The following is a 24,053-nucleotide window of genomic DNA, read 5'->3' on the forward strand; positions in this document are numbered from 1 at the left end:
TTCCCTTTACTGGGGCCCAGTTCTTCTCAAATCAGTCAGAATTTTATCACTGATTCAAATGAGAATAGGATTAGGGCATAGATAGCACAATCTGTATTTATGGTTGACTTCAAAGTAATCCAACAATGCAGTTTAGGGTCTGGCACCATTTGACACCCTCAATTCCCGGATACACAAGTAGGAAACAAGGGCCTGGATGGTCTCTGCCCACTTACCACCGCTGCCTACATGTTCTCATTTGGGTCAGGTGCACCAATCCCAGCAGCTGGTCTTTCAAGCACTGATGTTTTTGAAAGCTATCCAGCTGTCATGTAAAAGGTTCATGTGACCCTAGGCTGGCTATGTCTTAGAAATCTACTCTAGTTATATTACTAAAAAATGGAAGAAAGGTTTTTTTCCAGAGCTGCGAAATGCCCTCATATATTTAATGACAGTTGGGCCACTAACTTCAGACAGCACCTTTGGAAAATCTGCCCTTTGTTGCAACTTCTAATTTCAACAGATTTCAAACTTGTGCACCTTTTAATTTTCAGGTCATCTGTGACTTTGACTGTTAAGTGAAAACCAGTTAGTACCAGATCTTTGCTAGCCCTAAAGTTATAGGTGACCCAGCTGCTTTTTTAATCTGCTCTTATGGAGGTTGTGAAAGCTTGGGTTTTTTTTTTCTCCTCAATAAATGAAAACTTTCATGCATTGCTCACTAGTCCATCCAAAGGCATACTGCATATCAGCAAACAGAAGTCATTTTACAGGGTAATTTTTGCATATGGTTTGAAAGAAAATCCATCAAGAATTGACAATGATAGATGATCTCCCTGGTGACATTCAGGAATAATGCAGTTTCACATTTATATCAGAGAAAAACAAGCAATGGACATATTTAAATCATCATTAAAAATCAAATGCTTGACAAGGTGGGTTTCAATCCTCTTCTGACACACATCTTCTGGAAATCTTTAATGCACATCATTCGAGGTCTTCTCATTTGTTTTTCTCATGAACAAAAGCTCTGTAATGGAGGTTCGAGTGTGTGTGTTATCAAAGCAAAAGGTCCCCTCAAGGGAAATTAAATGAAAGAACATTTTTCTTGTCTTCATGTTTGATGTTTGGGACTAGCGACGAGATAAAGTCAGCACAGGAGTCTTTCAAAAACCCACCAGATAGCAACAGCAACATTTCATAAGGGTGTGAACCGTTCATCGTCTGCTGCAAAGACTCCATTAATGTGGCCTGCTTTTAAATCCAGCACTTCGCAAGGAATCCCGTTTTCTACTGTTACATTCACTTCGCCTTTCTCTTCTAAATTTTCTCTCTCTGCTGGCTCTTTATTCTTTCTAAAAACAAGAAAGACAAAATTACCTTATCCTGTTGACATCCAGCAGTTCACCATGAGTCCACAGACAGAAAACTGCACATTTAGTCGGAAGTTTATCGTAGGTTATGTTCTGAAAGGCATATTCTAGTGCACCTCTTTGCTGTTGTGAATATACCATAGAAAATGGGAGGCTCAAAGATTGGAAACCCTGGTTTACTGGTTTGAGTTCAGGACTGAGAATCAGAAAACCTAGAGTAATCATGTTGTCAGCATGTTATGGAATGGATATTACTTCACCTCCTTATTCTGTAAAATGACTGGAATGCGCAGAAGAAAAAGCTGGTGCAAAACAAAAATGGAAGAAAATCTCCATATCTGTTTTTGCTTTACATCAGGAATGACTGCACTAAACATCTAATCTAACCCTGTTATATAGGTCATAAATTCACCTCATGATACTTTTTGGAAAGAAGTCAGATTTACACTATAGCCTCCAAATGTGGAGACTTGAGTAACCTCTTCCTGATGATCTTCTCCAAAATCTAGGTAAACTCTTAATGCTGCAAGTCTGCATTTTTAGTTCAGACTTCATGAACAGCCACTTTCCAATCCAGTATTTTATACTTTTGTTCCCTACATCAAACAATTGCATGGCTTTCACTTACCGAAAGAACATTAAACTAGCTGCTGAGTACAATTTCCTAGAACTACAACCATAAGAAGATGTAATACAGAAACACCAGTCAACATTTCACAATGTTCCTTTAATTCCAGATTGATTCTGTCCTTGAGATCTGCTAATTCCTAGATGAAAAACCTGCTGTACTTTACAGCCTGCAGCCTCAGCGGTTTCTGAGGATAAGAAACTCAAAGGTCAGCTCCACTGCTTCTTTCCTATCCTGCAACATGTACTGTAACAATGTGACTCAGGACAATCGTAACAACCTGACTCAGTGTACTGCTAATAACAGTGATATTAACAATAATAAAATTTTATGGGCCCATTGGGAGATCCTTGGCATTAGAGACTTGCTAAAAACAAATGTGGGGCGTAGTAGTGGAAACTTCTGACCTCTGGTTGCTGTATCTGCTCATACAGTGATAAAAGGAGTGCTCTCTAATACAAAAACCGTGGGGGCAAAACAAAAAAGAAGATACTAAGAAGCAACTTCAAAAGAAATTAGAGGAGTAGGAGATGTGTGGAACTCGTTGCCATAGGAATTCAGAGAATCTAAAAATTTCTGCTAGTCTGAGGGGAGACTCAACAACTGAAGGGAAGAGAAAGCATTGTGGGTTACCCAATACACAAAGACCGGCTCAGGAAGACTCCTAGCTGCAAATATGAGGCTGGGAGAGTTAACAGAAGTAAACACTGTATGTGTGCTTACTCTGTTTTCCCCCTTCCCAAGACAAATGTTTACGGCCTCTCCTGCAGATAGGATTTTGAGGAGTAAGGGCAGACTTCATTCTAGTTCTGCATAGTCAGTAGAGTGGGCATATGCCAAATCTGTTATCAGAGGAAAGAGTCTTATTGCTGAAATGACAGGAGAACAAACATAAAGCTGGGAGACAGTGTGTCTGATCCAGCTCACTGTAGAGTCAAGAGCTCCATCAATCACATGGAGCTCTTCAAGCTGCAGGCAGCTGTGGCTTGGAATTTCAAATGTTGGCAGTGATGCACAGTGAAGACCTAATTAAGAAAACCTTTCACTTCAAGTAATGATGCCTGAGCCTAACTCATTGCTGAAACTGTTACAGGCTTCCATTATAGCATCACATGTTTCCCTGCCACCCTGAGTATCAGCAGACTAAAACACGTGATTTTAGGGCTATTCTGAGTAGAGGTACTTAATTAGTACTTTAAAGGCCAATAAAGACAAAATGCCAGACTTATGAGAAGTCAACACCATCCTTGAGGCCAGATTTCCAAGCCACAGCTGGTTGGCAACAGAGCTGACATTATGTCAGCTCTGGACAGGCTTCCAAGAAAACTCATTACTGGACATGCTGAAGTCTTTGACAACCTGGTCACGTACTGTGGTGCCTGAAAAAGAGATGAGCACTTTCAAAATTCTCTTATCTGATGTCTGTCTCTTCTTTCGAGAAGCCAAATAGCCCAGACCATCCCTTTTACCTCTTTGCAACAGTAGATGAAAGAAATATATGCTTGGTTTACCCTCTCTCTCACTTCCCTGGCCCTGCCTGCAGATAGCATTGATGTGAAAGGAGGGCTAGAGTTCAATGACAGATGAATCTGTTCTGATGAAAGGTTATACATAAAGGCAGAGCAGGGAAACAGAGAGAGAAATGAAAAGGCGCATTACAACTAAAAAGACAACAACAACATGTGACAGGGAGGATGCCAAGTGACCACAGACAGGCAGCAACAGGCCGTATTACTAGTAGTACGGCAGTAAGAGCATGTAGTTTGCACTGTATTGAGGGGAAGTGCTGAAGCTCGGATGAGTTATTTGGAAAACAGAGCAGGGTAAGAGTTGTAATTTCTCTGAGGCCCAGATGACTTAATTTGCCAGTGTTCAGTTAAAACAGAAGAAAAGCTAAGTTGCTTACTTCTTGTGTTTCCGAATCCCTCCAACAATGAGGAAAACAATTCCAGCCACAATGAGGCAAAGAACAACACCAAATATGATAAGCCAGACAGGAGTGGAGGGTTCAACGGGAGGTGATAAGGTTGAGGTTATCTGCAGGAACTGCAGTGTTTTGTCATTCAGTAAGAAGGCACTGTTGATTCTGTTCCGGTTCATCCTTCACAGAAACACAAAGAACATCACAAATCTTTATAAAGGTTAAAATTAAATTAAAAAGACAGAAAAATTTAAAAAAAAAAAAAAAAAAGGAATTTTCCTGTATGTTCTGCGAGACTGGCAGGGCTGAATTTGATCCAGTATGACGTTGGTAGGATTACACAGACCTTCACTTTAACATAGACCTTGTCAGTAATCCAGACACCCACACACTTACAAGGTTCTGAACACCAGACTTTTTTATGTACTTATCTGAAGAACTGGGAAATATAGATGACACCTGAAGTACAGTATTACTATTTATTTCTATTCTAGACCACGTGCTGAAGACATAGCAAGTCATAATCTCTTAGGGTGGCTCTGTTGTCTTGCTCCTGCAGTACTCAAGATTATCATGGCAGATCTACCCTGCAATGTTCAGAGGATTTACTTAATCAGTGCGCCTTGGTTCCTCAGACTGAACCATCTGCATGTTATGGACACTACATCTGCTCTTGCTGCTGTAGGTTTTCTTAGGTCCATGAGGCACGGGATATAATTCAATCCAGAAGAATCCACTCCTACTGCCAACATGCCCTTCTTCCCTGCAGAATGCTGCTAAAGAGATTTGTACTTTGCACATTTTTTCCATTATGAGAAACTGCCTGAGAAATCCACTTTTTCGTATGAGTAGTACAACTGGTATCCTTTAATGGATATCTTCACTCATATACAGTATTTTAAGTCTTTGCAGGTGTTGTCAGCAGGTCAATGGAGGTTCTTCTCCCCCTCTACTCTGCCCTGGTGAGGCCTCATCTGGAGTCCTGTGTCCAGTTCTGGGCTCCTTAGCTCAAGAGGGACAGGGAAGTGCTGGAGAGAGTCCAGTGCAGGGACACCAAGATGATCAGGGGAATGAAACATCTTTCATATGAGGAAAGGCTGCGGGAACTGGGGCTGTTTAATCTGGAGAAGAGGAGATTGAGGGGTGATCTTATTAAAACTTACAAATATCTAAAGGGTGGGTGTGAGGAGGTTGTGACATCCCTTTTTTCTATTGTAGCTAGCAACAGGACAAGGGGTAATGGGATGAAGCTGGAACACAAAAGGTTCCACTTGAATATAAGAAAAAACTATTTCACTGTGAGGGTGAGGGAGCCCTGGCACAGGCTGCCCAGAGGGGTTGTGGAGTCTCCTTCCTTGGAGGTCTTCAAGACCCACCTGGACATGTTCCTATGCGACCTGATCTAGGTGACCCTGCTTCTGCAGGGGGGTTGGATTAGATGATCTCTAAAGGTCCCTTCCAACCCCTACCATTCTATGATTCTATGATTTCTGTATCTGAATCTAAGCAGCCTTAAGAGGCTTTATCAGTATATTTCTTTAGCTTTTTCAAAATGTTAAAAGTTTTTGAGAAAATGTATCACGTTTATTGACTTTGAGAGATTCTTTTTGATTGCAGCTGTATGATTTACAGCAGCTCTTTCTTGTATACAACCCAATTTATTTTTCATAGAACAAGTATTTCCTAAGAACAGATTAATGAGAAATACAGGTAAAATTTTGCAAATTTCTTGGAAATGATGTTTGAGTGTCCCTTAAACAGGAAGTTCTTAGCCTTGATGGAAAGCTAGCATTCTTGGAGAGGACTGAAAGCCACAGCATATTATGACTCATTATACTGTAAGCCATTTTTTATTCAGAAAATATTTTCATCCTTATTGATATGAAAGGATCAGCTGAAATAAGCATCGTTCACCCTCATATAGCGGCTGGAGTTACAGAATTAGGGACTGAAACACGTGCAGGCAACTACAGGTGCATTTTGTGTTTGTATAAGCACAAATACATACTGTGTATATTTATGCAAGATCTCCAGTCTCATACAGAGCTCTGGGAAGGTTTGCCTTCCTCTTTATTTTTACTTTGTAGAGGATATCATACAATAACATTCTGGTCTATGGGCAGTGCTTTTAAGCGCTATTGTAGTATGAATCATTAGAAAATGGTTTTGTATGGAAGCTTGCAATCAGAAGCAACTGAATAAAAAGTATTGTAGTTTTATAGACCGTTTTATTTCTTGTTTCTAAGTCAGGTAGGAATTAAAACTTTTCATAAATAGCATATCCTTTATCGGGTGACAGACAACAGTTAAAAGCCAAACATACTATAATAGCATCCAATTTCCATGGCAAACAGGGCACATAAAAGACTTAAATAAATCAGCTTATGTTACTGAATGTATCAAAGAATAACAGAAATGCAAAAACCCTGCATTCCAGCACTTTACAGAGAGCGTCAGTGAATAAATAATCTGCTTCTTCCATTAATGCTATGAAGCTATTGTTTGGTGTCTCTGTAGGAAATAGTTTAATCTGCTCATAAGCTTAAAAGTTAATCTTTCAAACAGAACGCATACTCATTCATTAGGAATTAGGCATTACACCTCCACAGAGATAACATGAATTTTTGGGACAAAGTACAGAATGCCTAAAAACAAAGAGGTCTGTTTTTCACTCCGTGCTTGAGAAATGAATGTGAGCTTGTGGGAGCCATCCCTTTAAACCCCTATGCAGGTTTGGGAGACCACTGAAGTGAGGTTACCTCTTTTTCCTCCTTCAGCTCTATACTCTTGCTTTTAATGGTTACAGAATGCGTCATTTAGCAGAACACAAACTGATTTGTACCACATGGTACTTTGTACAAGCAATGCTCAGCTACTAGCATTGACTAGCATTCCAGAAAGCGAAAACAACGTGAGTATAAGATTGTTTAAGCCAAGCTAGGGGACAGTCAGTTCTGCTTATGAAGAGTTCATGTGAAAGCTGACTTCTAGATCAAGTACTTGAGAACTGTACTTGAGAAGCACTGAAAGAGAGCCTATAGTCATGAGTCCAGGTGTAGATGTGCATGTGGCATGCAATGAAAGTTACATAATACAAATGCCACCCAGAAAGTGCGCAATTCCCTCACCTGAGGAGAGAAGGTGCTCTTGCGGGGAAACAGCAGCATAATGAGTATGTTCCATGCACAGGACAGCAAATTACATGTAAGGCTCTGGAAAGGGACTAAATTTCTTCTGAGGTTCCAGCATTAAAGGACACTCCTTCCAAAGCCATAATCCCAAAGCTTACATGCTTTGCATTTCAGGGGGCTGTTAAAAATCTTTTTAATTTCACATGGATGAAAGAGTACCCCTTGGTGCTTTCACTACTTGGACTGGTTCATCCTTAAAGATGCAGAGTGCTCATTCATAGAAGGCCCAGAGAGAGAAAGCATCTTCAGTTAGCAAACACAAAAAGACTGCAGAAGCAGTGACTGTACCTGATGGCTGCCTCTACCTCACTTCCAGGAACGGTTGTCACATTTTTGGAAGAATCTGTGACCACAAACCAAAATGACACACGACCTGTCATGTTGCAGAGCAGCACATTGGAAATTCTGCAGATAGTTAAAACAAAAATCATCATTAAGCATCATGGAAGGAATTATTGAACTATTTTAGATTTTCTTTAAATATTGCTTTCATCTAAAGGGGGAAAAATTCTTACTTTAAAAAAAGCAACAGTTAATGCTCAAGGAAAAAGTATCATTCACAGCATTTCCCACTTCCCAATATGATTTTAAAAAATTAAGCTTATTGAGACTAAACTTGAGTCACAGAATCACAGAATCTCAAGGGCTGGGAGGGATCTCGAAAGATCATCTAGTCCAACCCCCCTGCCAGAGCAGGACCACCTCGAGTAGGGCACACAGGAACTCATCCAGATGGGTTTTGAATGTCTCCAGAGAAGGGACTCAGCAACCCATCTGGGCAGCCTGTTCCAGTGACCTGTAACCCTCACAGTGAAGAAATGCTTCCTTGTATTTCTTTGGAACCTCTTATGTTCCAGCTTATACCCATTGTCCCTTGTCCTATCATTGGCTTCAAATGAATATCAAACAAATTTCTGAAACTATTATAAATTTGTGTGGTCTTGGATATATATTTAGTGTAATCAAATGGAAAAATACACATTTTCATCTTAATAATCAAGACTATGACAAAGGTCATAAGGGGACAAATGCATCGGCGAACAAAGAATTTTGGTTTTGACAGCAAGTATCACAGGAATCGGGCATGAGGGATTCCCCACGTGGTTTTCAGTGTGCAGACTTTCTACAGCATACATTGGTTGGAGGGAAGAGTGAAATTGACGTTATTCTTTTTGACATTCTTGTTCACAGAGTCAGGCATTCTAAATGTAGACATTCTACTGGCACTGGCCTATGCCCTTCAACTCATGCTATGACATATTTATCTTATCTGTTATAAGATTGCTCAGCTTTATGTGAAGTTAATAGTGGACGGGCATAGGCACTCGCCTTCTCATGACACATTATGTAAAGTGTGCAAAATGTCTTTTAAATGCCTTTTTTTTAGACTCTTAAAAATTTATTTTCAATGGGATGAAGCTGGAACACAAAGAGTTCCACTTAAACATAGGAAAAAACTATTTCACTGTGAGGGTGACAGAGCAGTGGCACAGGCTGCCCAGAGGGGTTGTGGAGTCTCCTTCTTGGAGGTCTTCAAGACCCACCTGGACATGTTCCTATGCGACCTGATCTAGGGGAACCTGCTTCTGCAGGGGGGTTGGACTAGATGATCTCTAAAGGTCCCTTCCAACCCCTACCATTCTATGATTCTATGATTCTAATAGTAGTAAACTATGGAACTATCATTAGAAAAGCCTCATGGAATGACACCATCGTTAGTATTTAAATATAGAAGTGAAGGCTAATACATTAGTACCATAATAGTGACTGAGGGTAGATGGTGCCTTGCCTCTATGTTCCTCTCTCTGTTCTTAGTTTAGCCACACAACTAAGAAACAAACAAAAAATTGTACAAGGTGACATTTATTACGGTATGGCAAGGCGTATGGCATGTTTCATAAAAGAGCAACCAAAGCCTTTATGCATTCAATGACATATAGATAGAGAGATAAAAATGAGAGGGGAAAAAAAGTTTTCTATCACTATTAAATAAATTACAGAATTCGCCTCAGAATTCAGATTTTCTGGCCATGTCCAAGCAGTGAGCAGATATTTTGAAAATCCAGAACTAAGAATTTGGATCATTTTCACTTCTAGGGAGCATCCTGACCTTTGCTCACCTTTACACAAGGTCTACCTGGCCACAGCCACAACACAGCCACCCTGTCTTGACAGATCTGGCTGGGGGTCATCAGTCTTCAGTTACTACCTGCTGTTCAGGAGAAGGACAGCCCACAGTGAGCCAGCGAAGATGAATTCAGACTATTTTTTTCATTAACAGCAGTGATGTTTGCAATGTCTATTACTAATTACTGTAATTGGGTTTAAGGTTTGGCCTGTTTGTCATCAAAATGCAAGTTTTAACGTCTCCTTTCCAGGCTGTTCTCTTCCCCAGGGTGACAAATCCCCGGTTGCAAGCAACGGCCCCAGCTACAGAGCGCTGTTCTGCAGTGCCGCCTGCTGGCTAGCGCCAAATAGAATTCATTGACCTCTGCGGTGGCCTCCGGAGCACAAAAGGTGAGGTAAGAGGAAAGGATATGAGGGAGCCAAAACTGACGACTAATGTGTAGTCTCCATCCAGAAAAGAACGAGTTTGCTTTTAAGGTGGGACAGACATTGGCTTGATCACAGCAGTGCATTATGGATGTTTTGCAGAGAAATTTTACACACTCCTAAAAGCTCTTTTGGTTGATGTTTTGGATGACTTGGGCAGCCAACTTTTCATTTTACTGAGAAGGCATGTGTTCCATTGACCTGGTTTCAGCTGGCATAGTTAATTTTCATCCTAGGAGATGCTACAGGGCTGTATTTTGGGTTTATGCTGAAGAGAATGTTGATAACCCAGGGATGTTTCGGTTATTGCTGAGCAACATTTGCACAGCATCAGGGCTGTTTCTGCTTCTCACCCTGCCCTGCCAGTAAGTAGGCTTGGAAGAGAATGAGAAGCTATGAGGGAGCAGGGCCAGGCCAGCTAACTCGAACTAGCCAAAGGGCTATTCCATACCACAGAACGTCATGCCCTCTATGTCAACCAGAGGGCAGATGGCTGGTGGGGGCGGATCGCTGCTGGGGCATTTGGTCAGCAGGTGGTGAGCAGCTGCATTCAGCATCACTTGTCTTTTTCTTGGGTTTTGTTTCTCTTAGTTACTATTATAATACTTTACTCCTCTTAGTGTTTTTATATTTTAGTTTAGTTATACTTGCTCTTAACCCACAAGTTTTGGGGGTTTTTTTGTTGCCAGCTGGGCTTGAACCATGACATCCATAGAGACAGGCAATAAAATGGACAGCAATGACTTTGCAGAGCTGAAATACCCACTTTTACCTCTCTGGAACAATGTCAATTTCACAAATACAGAGAATTTTTAAGGATAAAAGAGGAAAGCCATCCTCTGGAATTTGAAAAGATGCTCAAATCAGTTTGTTGGCAACAGTCAGAAGATGAAAGAAGATTTATTCCTCCCAAAGCAAAAGTAAAGCTCAAAATTTACAGGAGAGGGAAAAATAGAGTCTACTTTTGGCTAGTGGCTGACAAACTCTTGCTGACTTCACAGAATATCTGAAATTGTATCTGCAGAGGAACTTTTCCATCAGGAGAATTTATAACAATAGGACCTAAAGCTTCATATTACTGCAGTTCTTAAAGCTGGAATTTCTCTGGTGCCATCAAAAACTGGTCCAGGTGGAAAATCTGGGGCTGTGTTGCCCTATTGATGTTCATGAAATGGGGAGAGAATGGAAAGTTTGATCCCCAAAGAGAAAGATAAATTTGGTAGATAAAGACTGGCAGAACACTTTGGCTTTCTCATTCTCGTTCAAAGACTCAGAGAGACTCTTAAACTTGAGGCCTTCCCTATGGGGCCAAGGCTTTCAGCGTGAGATAGGGCAGTCAGTCATCATTAGGAGCAGCACTCTCTCTCTCCCTCTCGAACAAACAGTATTGAATCTATTGGGCAGCAAGGCTTACACTAGGATATGTAAATTTTGCCTTCTTTCTGTTCCCTGTTGGGTCTAAAATCCTTGCTCAATTATAAGCATTCAAAACTTGGCTTCACTGCCACCACTTCTTCATCAGCAGAATCTGAATAGCTGTAAATCCTTCCAGGCTCCAAAGGGAATAATTCCATTCACGAGAAGTTCAAAGGGGAATGAGTAAACACAAAACCAGATTGATTCAACAAGCACCAATGTGGCAATTTCTTTGCAGCAGGCTTGTCTTCTGGTTTTTTTTTTCCCCATGGTATGTGCATACAAGTTTGATTCACAGCATGCAGAAGCGTTACAAAGCTATACCTTTACACTGCTTAGATTTAAGAAACCTGACCTCTCCATGCACTATGTTAATTAACTGTATTTGTAAACATGTATGTGGACATCTTTTTATTTCGTCATCAGGTAAGGGACTTTTGTCATGGGGATTATAGCAGACTGTTATAATCAAAATGACAAAGACCTGATTCTGCCTTATGGCACCATGGCAAAAGTTTAAAATTGCATTTCTTTTAATATATGCAAGGAAACCTCAATGGTTCCTCAGCCACGTATATCATCATTGTTCCTTACAGAGATTTAAAGGATTGTTTAGGGGTAAGAAGGAACTGTCAGAGACTCAAAGGGAGTTGGGTGTCTACAGTGGCCATTAGCTCTTGGATAACCACAGTCCTCAAGTCCCAAGTGTCTATCTCCAGCTCTCCTAAAAGCATCAGGTCTCTTCCAACTCAGTGCTGTGCAGCTGCTTCTGCAAATGGACGTTATTTTCCTTCTTTTTGTGACTAGCAGCCATGGGATCACTGTGACGTAACAGCTTTGACTCTAGAAGCTTATTTCATTGTTCTAAACACAATATTTTTAGTATCAAAACAGCCCATCTTAGGAAGGATAGATAATGTTTTGGGTTTTTTTTCTTTTTCTGGTCCACTTCATGAGGAAAACTACAGCTTTTTTTATCTGCTAATGGGGGGCGGGAGACATAGCAAAAGTAGATTCTGATACTTGAATGACAGCAAATGTGATTACATTCTTTCTGCTCTAAATATTAACTAGTCTCAAGCCTGAAAGAGATGCATATCATTTCAAATGAGTCACAGATTAGAGGAACCAGGGTTACTACCACACGGACTACAGACCATCGTTTTTTAATACTGAGAGGTCAAAGGTTGGCTTATATACTTCACGGATGTATGTATTGGCAAGGAATTGAAAGGCCATACATATAGAGCAGGAAGTAAAGTGGGTTTATTTCTCCACTGAAAAAGAAGTATTTATTTTATCTGTATTAATAATTACTGAGTATTTTGAAGGATTATGTGTGTCTTTCTTCTGTTTCACGCAAACCTAAAAATTTGACAAGCCTTTCAAACATTAAACACAGCTCCATGATTTATTAAATTTTAGTTTAGAAATTAACTTCAGAGAACTTGAGATGTAATATGTATTCCTGGCCATTCTGCATTGGGTCACCCAGTGGCTGGTTACACAAGGGCAACAACAGCATCACAGCTGCTGTTTCCAGTAGCACATACAAATGCTTGTCGTTACAGGCTGGCCTTAATCCAGCTTCAGGAGCCTTACAAAAGGTGACTTTGCATCTCAAAAATGATGCAACAGACTGCAAAAGAGATTATGCTGATTCACCAGACAAATTATTTCAGAGCCTGATCCAGCTTGCTGAAGTTAATGGCATTTGGTCTCACATGGGAGTTAGTCGTGGCTGTGAGTTATTGCAGGGCTGTTGGTGTGTTAGAAATTAATGGGATGTAAAAGGGGAAGTTTGTCATATCCTGGTTGTGGTCCTGTGTGTAATTTTCATGTTGGCAGAGCCAGTATTTGGTTATGTAAAATACTGGTGAATTTTTTGTAAGATTTCATTTTGACAAAAATCTTTAACTAACTAGATGCAAAATTACAGTAAATTTAGATGCTACTGGAATGCAGTCACAATCAATTTGTTTGCTCTTTTATGACAGAATAATTGATTGTTAATCTCTTACAGCTCCAGAAGAAAATCCATTGTCATCTATCTGTCAAAGCTCCTCTAGTGTAATGTAGTCTATTTTTTGCAAGCTCTTGCTTCTGCCTCCATCTGCAAGCCCCCATCCTTCTCCTTAGCATCTGAGAGACAGTGCCATTCCTGTGTACACAGCATGTTGCTCCACCCTCTGGGACACTGTGTGCTCCCATAACACCATGCTCACTGCAGAGGGGATGGAGATGGACCGCACTCCTTCCTCTGTATCCAGTTCCTTCCAGCTGCCAGTCACAAGGGGCAGCTGTCTTCTGACAGGATGAAGGCTCTTAATAGGTTTCCTGCTCCCATGTAACAGGCAGGTTATTAGGGATGTATTGGGAGGATCATCTAGCTCTCCATCACTGAATGGGACCGTGAGGTCCCCTGGGGCTTGGGAGAGATATATAGATAGTAAACTCCTCAGCCTGTTGCCTAGTGAGTTGTACCAGATCTCAGAGCTGCACAGATGTCCTTTAGTTGACATGCTGTCTACACATGACCCCAAAGGTGTCTAGAAGTCCTAGAAGAGTATCAGTTATAACTCCAAGGTACATCCCAGTGAGTTATACCCCATGAGGAAGTCTTACACCATCTTAAAAAGAGGTAAAGTCATCCACACCTAGCTATTTACAAATACTGTACTGACTTACCCTCTGACAAACACATTAGCAGAAAATTATTAATATGTGCATCCCCATCTCCAGACTGGAGCAACACTGACATTATCATATTTGTCTGTAGGAAAAATTGTCTTGGTAGGAAACTGAACTCCAGCACCAAGCTTTCTAATATTAGTTGAGTCTGCAGAGAACCATGATGCTTGAAGAGGAGAAAGATCAGTGGCTTCTGACAGTTTTTTTTTTACTGTCTGAAAGCACCATGACTTCGAAGTAAGAGGATAGTTTTATTAAAGGACTTGGAACTAAAATAAGTATACAAAAGCATATCTTCATGGATCAGATACTGAAATTATTATTCATTATTACATTAGTGGTAGAAAATGCTGCTAATTTGAAAACCTGGGAAAAGCCCTGCATAATCACCTTTCATTAGCTTGTATCTTGAACTCATTTTTTTAAGTGTCATTTTAATTGGGTGTAGTAACATACTTGGCTGGTTTTGTTAAGCTTGGTGAAGAAAACAACTTCTAAATAGCACAAAACCAAACACTCCTATTACATGGAGGGGGAATCACGTTCTACTCAAGACAAAGTGTGGCAGCCACAATAATCATGTGACTGAAGTTACCTAACATCTTTGCAAATGTGAAATATGCTTCATCTGATGCAATGACAGCCTGAAGCAGGTTTTTTTTAAAGTAAATTGAGAACCTTATCTTCATTAGCCTACCAGAACCACAAATCTTTCCTTCAAGATTGAAAAACAATGAAAACAAATAGGCCTATAGAAATACACTTGCAAGGTTTCTCATTTAAGAAAGATAAGAACATACTGAAAATACAGTTTGCTAAATAGTCTGTCTAATCTGGTATCTATTTTCATAAATAGCAAGGATCGGAAGCCTGAGAAGGATATTCAATACCTCAGGGTAGGTATAATCCCAAAACCAATTAAAGGTTGATTTATGTTGGAACTGCAACATTTGAAATTTCTTGATGCTAGGTAACACAACTGCTGCAATATCAGGGAGAGATAACCTCAGCAGAGCACGGCATTAGCATAGCTACCCACCTTCCAGTTCTCTCAGACAGCTCACCTTCGGTATAGTGCTGAAGCTGTGCTCTAAGAAAACATGCACCAAAGCTGCTTATTCAAAGATCTATGCTGCATTTCTTGACCTTGCCAGTGTGTCCCTTTGCCTCCTCCCAGTATGGTCTCTGGAAGGTATCACATCTTACTGACAAATTCTGCTAGAGTGAATTGGTAGAATCCCACTGAGATCCACAGCTGTGTCACCTCACATCAACAAGGATACTGGTCCAAAGACTGAACATTGCTTAAGGCAGAGAGTGTGACATTTAACATATATCTGGGTGTCAAAGAAATACACTGGATGGTCTGTTTTTCAAAGCTATATATAATGATTTCTACAGTTCAGTACAGCAGAGAACATACCAACACATACAGCATTGTTAATATGTATAAGGCAAATCAGAGCAGATGCTTACTGAGTTGTGCTCTTGCTGGAATATCTTCTCATTGCAAAAGCCACCATTGCTTTGAAGAGGTACTCTTCATTGGCATCCCAGGCATACTGTAAAGGAAGATGAAAAATAATCAGTTTCAGCACCAGTGCTGGCATACAGAGAGGGAAAAGAATCACTGAACTTGAAATGCTATATTGATCAAGAAAATGAACAAAATTCTCTGATTATGCTAAGAAAATTAATTTCTGCCCATTATTTAGCATGCACAGAGGACTTTTTCTAACAGCTTTTATAAAGTGCAATATAAAGGGCAAAGAGTATTTCCAAAAACGGAATGAATTTAAAGTTTTTGAAAGCTGACCAAACTGGAGATGTCAACGTTTCTTGTTCAAAGACTAGGCATATAACTAGAATTCTCCCCACACAGCTACACCCTCTTTTGCTGGATAAATCCTGTTAAAGTACAAGGTTTAAATCCACTCTCAAAGACCATATGTCTCTTCCCAAAAATAAAATTAAAAAGCTAGTGTTGAAAGTAGTCTCTGGGAGTTGGATGTCAGGACACCAGGAAATAAAATGAGATTATGGCCTCATTGCTGCATGCCATGCTGTCAACAAGAAGACAGACACAACTGTAGTACAAATCACTACATCGCATGTGAGACAAAAGAAAGAAAATAGCATCCTTACTACTTCAATAAGAAGGTACAATACAGGCTCCAAAAACTGTTCTCTGATGTCTTGATGAAAAATCACGCTTCCACAATTTCAGTTTTCTGAGATAGCTTCACCAGGTTCCCCTCGGCTTTTATGCTCATATGCAATTCTAATGACCTGTAAGAACTGCATCTATTACATTTTTATAACAAGAGCCATGACTGAGGCATACTGATTGAATTTCCCCTTTCAGCAGATTACAAAGATTAACAGTTTCTCAGAATGATATTAATGGAGGTTAGAGGCAGCTTTCTTCAGTCAATCAGAACACAAATCTAATCTTTAACTTTCAGCATTAAAAAGAAATGCACTGTGATCATCCAAACCAGAAATCCAACAGTGTAGATATTTAACCCTGGACCTACTTTTTCATGGGCTATATTTATAGCACATTCAAAACCCAGAAATGTACATCAAAAAGCAGTAAACAGCTCTGAAAATGCCAAATCTTAATTCTGTTTTCTAAACTCCAGGTTTGTATGGATAGAGCTGCAATCTCTCTGCAGAAGGAAGGAAGCTAACATCCAGGCATCAGCCCTCATTTTGCTCTGACATCCTGTGGACTGGGGACCTAAGCAGGAAAGAGGCGGTCATTTAAAGAGCGGGAAGTCATCCTTATCTTACTTATCATCCCTAGACAAATCATGAGTCGTGAAATAGACTCTCTGAGATGCAGAAGGACAGGGACAAGAAAGCTGACCAACAGAATACTGAGTAGTGTTACAATCCAGCTGCGGTGCTGAGAATCTGGGTTCTGACTCATGACTCTTGCCTTGTGAATGAAGGGAGGTGTAACCATACTGTGATAGTGCATGCCAGTCTGGCAGTTTAAACTGAAAAAACAAAAGAGAGAGAGACTCTTTGAAAAGAAATTATAAAAGCCTGTACTTTGATCCTGCTGCACTGACAAAAACATGACAGCAATGACAGCAACTGGTACTAAAAGAAAAAGAGATAATGTAGTAGAGGAATTAATATAGATGAGTGCCACAAAACTATTTACCGTAATTTTAAAGACATCTGTATTTAAACCATGGAGTGCAATTTGCAGCACTAAAAGGGGAAGATCTTCCTTTTTCTGTGGGGTGCTTTTGACTGAATCCCTACATGCCGTCTGCAGTCTTTGAGAATAGGTGCAGAAGGACGGAAAAAAACACCATTGTTATCCAGTGGATTAAACCAGCTGTAGAGATAATTTAATCGGTTGTCTTGAAAATGGATAATGATGAAGCACATTCCGTTTTCGTGCTTACATGGACACAAATGCAGTAGAGCACTAGCAAGTATGTATACTTGATATGTTTCTGTTTAGTGCAGTGCTTGTATATATGCACAGTTCATCACTATCAAGTATACAGTTTTCATAAATAATGCAGTAGTCAAGGGCTTCTTTGTCAGAGTAACAAAAAAGGTCTCTCAAAACAGGCAGAATAATTTGTAGTGAAGAACTTCCAGCCCCAGCTGGAAGACTAAGCACTTTTTAAAAAAAGACAGAATAAACAGAAAGCTGCAAGAAATGGGGGAGGAGATCATCAGAGAAAGCTCAGGAGATCATCCAAAGTCTGCTTGAGTAAGAATATGCTGCACAGAATTTTCTTGGCAAGACACTTCCAAAATGGTGATTGGACAGGAGGTAGGGGAGATGGAGATGGCTGTGAGCTCTATGTGAACAAAAATATCTGTACATGACTGGATGCAAGAATATGCAGAAGCAAGGCAACGAGGAGGAAAACTATGACAAGAATACGTCTAAGCTACTAAACTGTATTAATTAAGGACAAGTGGGCAGAAATTGCCAGAAGCCAATTTCTAATCATAGAAATCATAGCATCATTTTGGTTGGAAAAGATCTTTAAGATCAAGTCCAGCCACTAACCTAACACTGCCAGGCCCATTACTAAACCACGTCCCTCATCACTTCTACTACACATCTTTTAAATATCTCCAGGGATGGTGACTCCACCACTTCCCTGAGCAGCTGTTCAGTGTTTAATAACCCTCTCAGTGAAAAAGTGCTTTCTAATATCCAATCTAACTCTCCCCCATTGCAACTTGAGGCCATTTCCTCCTGTTCTATCATTGATTATTTGGGAGAAGAAACCAATGCTCATCTCACCACAACCTCCTTTCAGGTAGTTGTAGGGAGTGATAAGGTCTACCTTCAGTCTCCTCTGAGCTAAAGACTCTCAGTTGCCTCAGTCACTCCTCATCAGACTTGCTCTTCAGACCCTTCACCAGCTTCACTGCCCATCTCTGGACAATCCAGCACCTCGATGTCTTTCTTGCAGTGAGGGGACCAAAACTGAACACAGCACTTGAGGTGTGGCCTCACCAGTTCTGAGTACAGGCGACAATCACTTCCTTGGTCCTTCTTGTCACACTATTGCTGATACAAACCAGGATGCCATTGGCCTTCTTGGCTACCTGGGCACACTGTTGGCTCATCTTCAGATGGCTGTCAATTAACACCCCCAGGACCTTTTCCTCTGGGCAGCTTTCCAGACACACATCCACAGGCCTGTAGAGATGTATGGGGTTGTTGTGGCTCAAGTGCAGAAGCCAGCATTTGGCCTTGTTGAACCTCGTACAAATGGCCTCAGCCCATTAATTCAGCCTGTTTGGATCCCTTTGAAGATCCTGTCCTCAAGCATATCTACACATTCACCCAGCTGGGTGTCATCTGCAGACTTACTGAGGGTGCACTCACTCCCTTCATCCAGATCATTGATAAAGACATTAAACAAAACAGGCTCCAGCACTGAGCCCTGGGGAACACCATTGGTTACTGGCTGTCAACTGGATCTAACTCCATTCATCATCACTCTCTGGGCCTGACCATCCAGACAGTTTTCCTCCCATCTCTGAGTGAGTTCATGGAAGCCATGGGCAGCCAGTTTTTCCAGAAGGATGCTGTGGGAGACTGTGTCAAAGGCCTTACTAAAGTCCAGGAAGATCATATCTCCACAGTCTTTCCCTCATCTATGAAGCGGGTCACCTTGTTACAGAAGGAGATCAGATGAAACAGGACCTGCCTTTCATAAAGCCATGCTGACTGGGCCTGAACTCTTCATTGTCCTATATGTGCCACATAATGGTGCTCAGGATGATCTGCTCCATACCCTTCCCCATCACTGAAGTCAGGCTGACAGGCCTACAGTCCCCAGGATCCTTCTTATGGCACTTCCTGTAGATGCATGTTATATTTGCCATCCTCCAGTCCACTGGGTTCTCCTCGGTTAGCCAGGACTGCTGGTGGATGATGGAAAGTGGTTGGTCAGCACTTCCACCAGCTCTCTGAGCACTTTCAATCCCTCATATCACCAGCTTTCTCCAGTCAAAGTAATAGATGTAAAGAAACATGAATCACTGTACTATGGGGTTTTATCAATTTCATTTGTATCCTCCAATTGCAAAGGCCTAGACTGCAGCAGATGACTCAGGATGTTGCTTCTGTTCTTATGAGGTGCAGCTATCAATGCACATTTTGTGCTGCTACAGAGGAAATGTATTAAATATAATTTGCAACAACACTGTTATCAATAAAACCTTACATGATGATATCAGAACTACTAATGTTAACTATCTCTTTTGCTCTACAAAGAAACAAACACAAAGAAAGACCTTGCCTCAGTTGCACTTGCCATCCTTCATATGTTAAGGAGGAGAAGAATTAAACACAGCTGACTGTGAAAGCTAGTCTTAAAAACCTGTTAGTGAAAAAGGAGGTTGATGAGGGATAATGGGTAAAAGATGAAGAGCACAGGTTGTTGATGGGGTGAAATGCTACAGTAGTGCTCTAAGGAAGACAAAATTTAAGCTCGCAGAGTGAGATGATAGTATCACAAGATTACCCTGAGCAACTTCATCTGACTTCAGTGTTGACCTGGCTTTGAGTAGCAGGGTACTAGGTACCTTCCAAGATCCCTTCCCTCCTGAATGGTTCTATGCTTTAACTAGGCAGCCATTCAGATCGCAGTGTTGGCTACAGACACACAAACACACTTCTGGGTCTCATTTGGCAGCAAGAAACCAGGAGCACATCAGCCTTTCTCCTCTTCATCCTCTACTCTGAAAACAGCCTGAACACATGAGCCTGAAGGGAAGTACAACTTCTACTTCACCTGGCTGCAGACCCTGAGCTGCCAGCTCTTTTGAGTCTTACAGTTAACCTCAGTGGTGACACAGTTACATAGACAGTGCACACCACCTCTGCTCACTCCCTCATGGTTTTGGCCTTTTTTGAATTAACTCTCTACCACTCCGAGTCCATGAGTAGGAGGCAGCTAGGGACAGCAGCTAGTACAGAAGCCACCCATAAAGCTAGCACTATCCTCAGAGAGACTTGTAAATCAGCTTCCTTCCATTTAGGCTTACAGACAACGTGTTTCCTCCTACTGGTTAGCAAACAATGTCTCTGTCAAGTACACCCATTATCTGCAAATAAAAGGATAACAGCTAAATACTTAGCATAGCTTTCCAGCTCTTTGCTGCTCCAGTATGACAAGAACTATACAAATACACTGGATGGCACTCCCTGTCTCAAAGAGCCTAGCTTGTGAACAAACTGAGAAATGGTGCCCTATCTTTACTGGCCTCACACAAAGTGGATGGTATACAGTAAACTATGTAGAAAACTACACTAACCTATTTCTTTTGTCCCTGAATGTACCTTGGAGTTATTCTGCCAGTCCTAGAGCAAAAAAGACCACAGTATCAGGGTTTTCTGTAATTATGTAGTTTGAAGTGACTTGAAAGAAACGGAATTCAGAAGCAGGCCACCAAGACATTCTAAGCTGGCTGTGTCCTACTGTGAAGCGATGATGTTATTACACTTTTTTTTGCTAAAATCAACAAATAAGACTAAAAAGAGACTCAAATACTTCAACCAAAATGAATTTCAGTCTGATAGTAGTTTCAGTTCTCAATTTCAATGGCTACGAAAAGAAACTACTACCAGTGCACTTAAAAAATTGCTCATTATTTGTAGGTCATTTTGTATGACATTGTGCCACTTTCAGCATGTTGTTCTACAATGCTGTTCTAGATTGACACATTCTTAACGCTTTCACTCATTTTGCTATACAAAAAAAGTACTATCTATCTACAAAAAAAGGTAGACTCCTTAGCTATTGCTTTGTTCTTGTTATATAAAGTGCCTTTAAAATTAACAATTTATATCATACCCCCTTTGGATGAAAAATTAAAACATCAAAAATGACCAAACCAAAACCTCTTATTTTGCTATAGTTGGACAAGTAAAAAACCCTACAAAAGAGCATTACTGGGAAATGTAATTTTAATTCTATTTTGAACCAAGATCAAGTCAAAATATTAGCAGTTATCATCAAGAGGAGCCTCAATAATTATTTTGCCATTTTCAGCCATAGGATTGTACTCTTTTTAATAATATTTTAAACAAATCAGAATGAACTACTGTTTAATTAAAGTCTCTCACGCAAGGGAATTTACTTCAGTATGAATTTCCACAGAAAAAAATACTTTAGCATGTATCTTGAATATTTCTTTCCAATTTGTCTGGTTTATGAAGTTACCAGTGGAATTAGGTCTCTGCTAATGTTAGTTTAAATTACCTGATATTTCAGGGTAATTTTAGAATGGCTTCTACAATGATAGGGAGATTCTCATACCTCCAATCTCCCATAACATATAACCTACTGCTTTTTGTTTCCCAAAGTTCTTAACATAATGAGATGCCAGGCTTCCAGTGGAGATGACTGTCCAAGATATTTTACATCTAATTTTATGCTGAGCACTGTTATCACACTGCAGATATGCTCTAAGCATTTGTAACTGCAAACAAAGTACTGGGCTCCGCTGTTTTTCATAGTGCTTTAGATCCAGAAGAATCTTTCGGCCAACTAAGGTCTCATTTCTTAGGTATCACAGACCCTTATTGCTCACATCGGTATTTCTACATTAAGCTCAAGGATGTGAATTATACAGAAACATTTCAGTTCTCATGAGACTAGCCTATTCACCACAGGAAGAGAAGAAAGGTTACTATCCCAACCCTACATTAATAGGAAATTGATGAGATACGCTTGAATGACAGCTACTGATCATTCTAGTCTGAGAGCCTGACATAAAGTCCTATTTCACAAAGACCTAACAATCTTTTCCTGCCTCTCTTCCCAGGTGCTTGACTTTACAATTAGCACTCTCAAACAGAAGTGCTTTTGACAAAATACAGACTTAGATTTATGTGGCACTTCTCATGCATAAAGGGTGACATCTCTACTGCTTTTCCAGAAAAAAAAAAAAACCAACTAATCTTTGACATAAAATTATCTTTATGAAAAGACAAGCTTTTTACTTCTCCTAAAGAATGCTATTTGAAGGAGTGGACTAGTCAAATGTCAAGAAATGGATGCCTGCATCATGACTTGAGCAAGCTATTACAATTAACACTTCAGAACAAATTTCTTGTGCTGCCTTCAGAAATTTTACAGTACATATTGCTTCTCTTTTGGCAGATATTCGGTTAGGATGACTATGTGAAGATATTTTACTTACTGCATTATCTCCCAAAGCTGTTTTGATACTAAGCCGTACTTTGAAAGCATTCTGTGCATCTAAAACAAAGAGAAAAAGCAATCGTGTATTTACAGTCAGTCAAAACAGGATCTTAAATTGTTTGCTTTTCTAATGATTTCACAAATGGCATCTTCTAAATGTGTCTTAATAGTTCACCTGGTTAGGAGAACAGAAGTTACTAGCATGAAAAAACCCACAGCCCAATAGAGTCTCAGTGAGGTTTACTATGACCACTTTAAATAAGATCAATTTCTGTACTCAGTATGCGAACTCATAAAAGAAGTGAATGCTCAGTGTTTAACCTTCAAATTGGAGACAATCAGTTAAAACAAAAATCTGAGAAGCTGGCAGCTTTGTAGACATAAACTCACAGCTACATTTACCTGGGGAAAGATGTGAATCAGCTCCAAAACTTACCTGGCTTGCAGAGCTCAGCATGAGCAACAGCAAGTACAGAAATAGTAAGCAGCAAAACCCGTAACATCCTGTCAGTGTGGAGAGGTTGAGGCAAAAAGAAGTGAGTCTCCTCTGTAAAGCACTCTTAAACTTTCTGTGACCCAGGATTAAAGCATCAGCAGCACAAGTGAGCAACCAAGTAAAAGGTTTAATAATTAACCCCTGTTTTTTAGCTAAAGAAGGCACTAGAAACAAATGTCTTCTGTTAGCTATTTACTACCTTTCTCTTTAGCAAAAACAACAAGAAAAGCCTTAACAAGTTTTTAAATTTCCTTTTTAGAGTAATACAAAATTTCACCTAGTGCTCCAGGGATGTGGCACCAGAGCAGCCAGCAACTGTGGTGGTGGGATGCTGTGCTGCTGGTTTAACCACAGCAGCTACATTTGGAGCTTAACTGCCACCAGATCCTAAAGGAAGGTGCCACCTGGCTTCCCTAGGAAACTTGCTTTATCCTCGAGGATAAGGGAAGACTGGGTACCCTTTTCATCCAAAAGGAATGTGAGGTAAACACAGAACCCCCAGCCTCAAAAACCAGGGCTCCAGATTTGTCTTTCATTTGCCTTAGAACTCACAGCACTTCTGAAGGGTCAGGCTGGTGGCCCCAGTGCTGTGTTCCCCCATCACTACCCCAGCCCTACTCCCACATCCTGTCTCGGGAGCTTGTCTGAGCCCAGCAAAGCAAACATCTCCATCCATGTAAAAAACCTCCAAAACACATCTTAGGCATTGCTTTGCATGAAAAGAACAGTTATAAAGGTGGAAAAATACTTTCTTGCTGTCAGAGAATCATTATGGTGGCAGCTGGAATCAGCAGAGGTGCAATAAAAGGACATCATGGAAAGCAGGTTGATTAAGCACATATTCTTGTTTTGTAGACATGAGGCACTATGTATAAATATATACACACGTGTATGGAAATATTTTATTGATGCACTCTGTTAGTCAAACATTTACCAAGATAAATAAATAAATGCAGATGAGAAAGAATTCAGAAATGGAAATGTTATTGCAAATACTTGTATATTCTTTGCAATCTGGGCAGCAAGACAGGATAATTTTATTCCATTCTGCTGCTGTACTCTCCCTTGAAGCACTCTGATTAACAATTAGTTCCTAA

At 40.3% G+C, this 24,053-nt stretch overlaps 1 protein-coding gene across 1 annotated transcript; it reads right to left on the reverse strand.

Moving 5' to 3' along the window:
• Window positions 1–536: 536 nt before the first annotated feature.
• Window positions 537–22,963, reverse strand: CLTRN (collectrin, amino acid transport regulator). Its single transcript, XM_010207069.2, has 6 exons — window positions 22,897–22,963; window positions 22,459–22,517; window positions 15,229–15,314; window positions 7,381–7,497; window positions 3,887–4,081; window positions 537–1,334 (listed from the first exon to the last, which is right to left on the reverse strand). The coding sequence occupies exons 1-6, from the start codon at window positions 22,961–22,963 to the stop codon at window positions 1,178–1,180; spliced, it is 681 nt and encodes a 226-aa protein (XP_010205371.2). The 3' UTR covers window positions 537–1,177.
• Between the last annotated feature and the right edge of the window lie 1,090 nt (window positions 22,964–24,053).

Source organism: Colius striatus, chromosome 1 (genome assembly GCF_028858725.1).
Source record: "Colius striatus isolate bColStr4 chromosome 1, bColStr4.1.hap1, whole genome shotgun sequence".
NCBI classification, from domain to species: domain Eukaryota; kingdom Metazoa; phylum Chordata; class Aves; order Coliiformes; family Coliidae; genus Colius; species Colius striatus.

What these genes read in the sequence shown, in the direction of transcription:
- CLTRN (XM_010207069.2), bottom strand. Translation starts at nt 22,963, where the DNA reads ATGTTACGGGTTTTGCTGCTTACTATTTCTGTACTTGCTGTTGCTCAT. An exon ending in TGCTGAGCTCTGCAAGCCAG is followed by an intron (nt 22,518 to 22,896) that starts GTAAGTTTTGGA and finishes TCTTTGTTTTAG; the next exon opens with ATGCACAGAATGCTTTCAAA. An exon ending in GAGGTAGAGGCAGCCATCAG is followed by an intron (nt 4,082 to 7,380) that starts GTACAGTCACTG and finishes GTTTCTGTGAAG; the next exon opens with GATGAACCGGAACAGAATCA.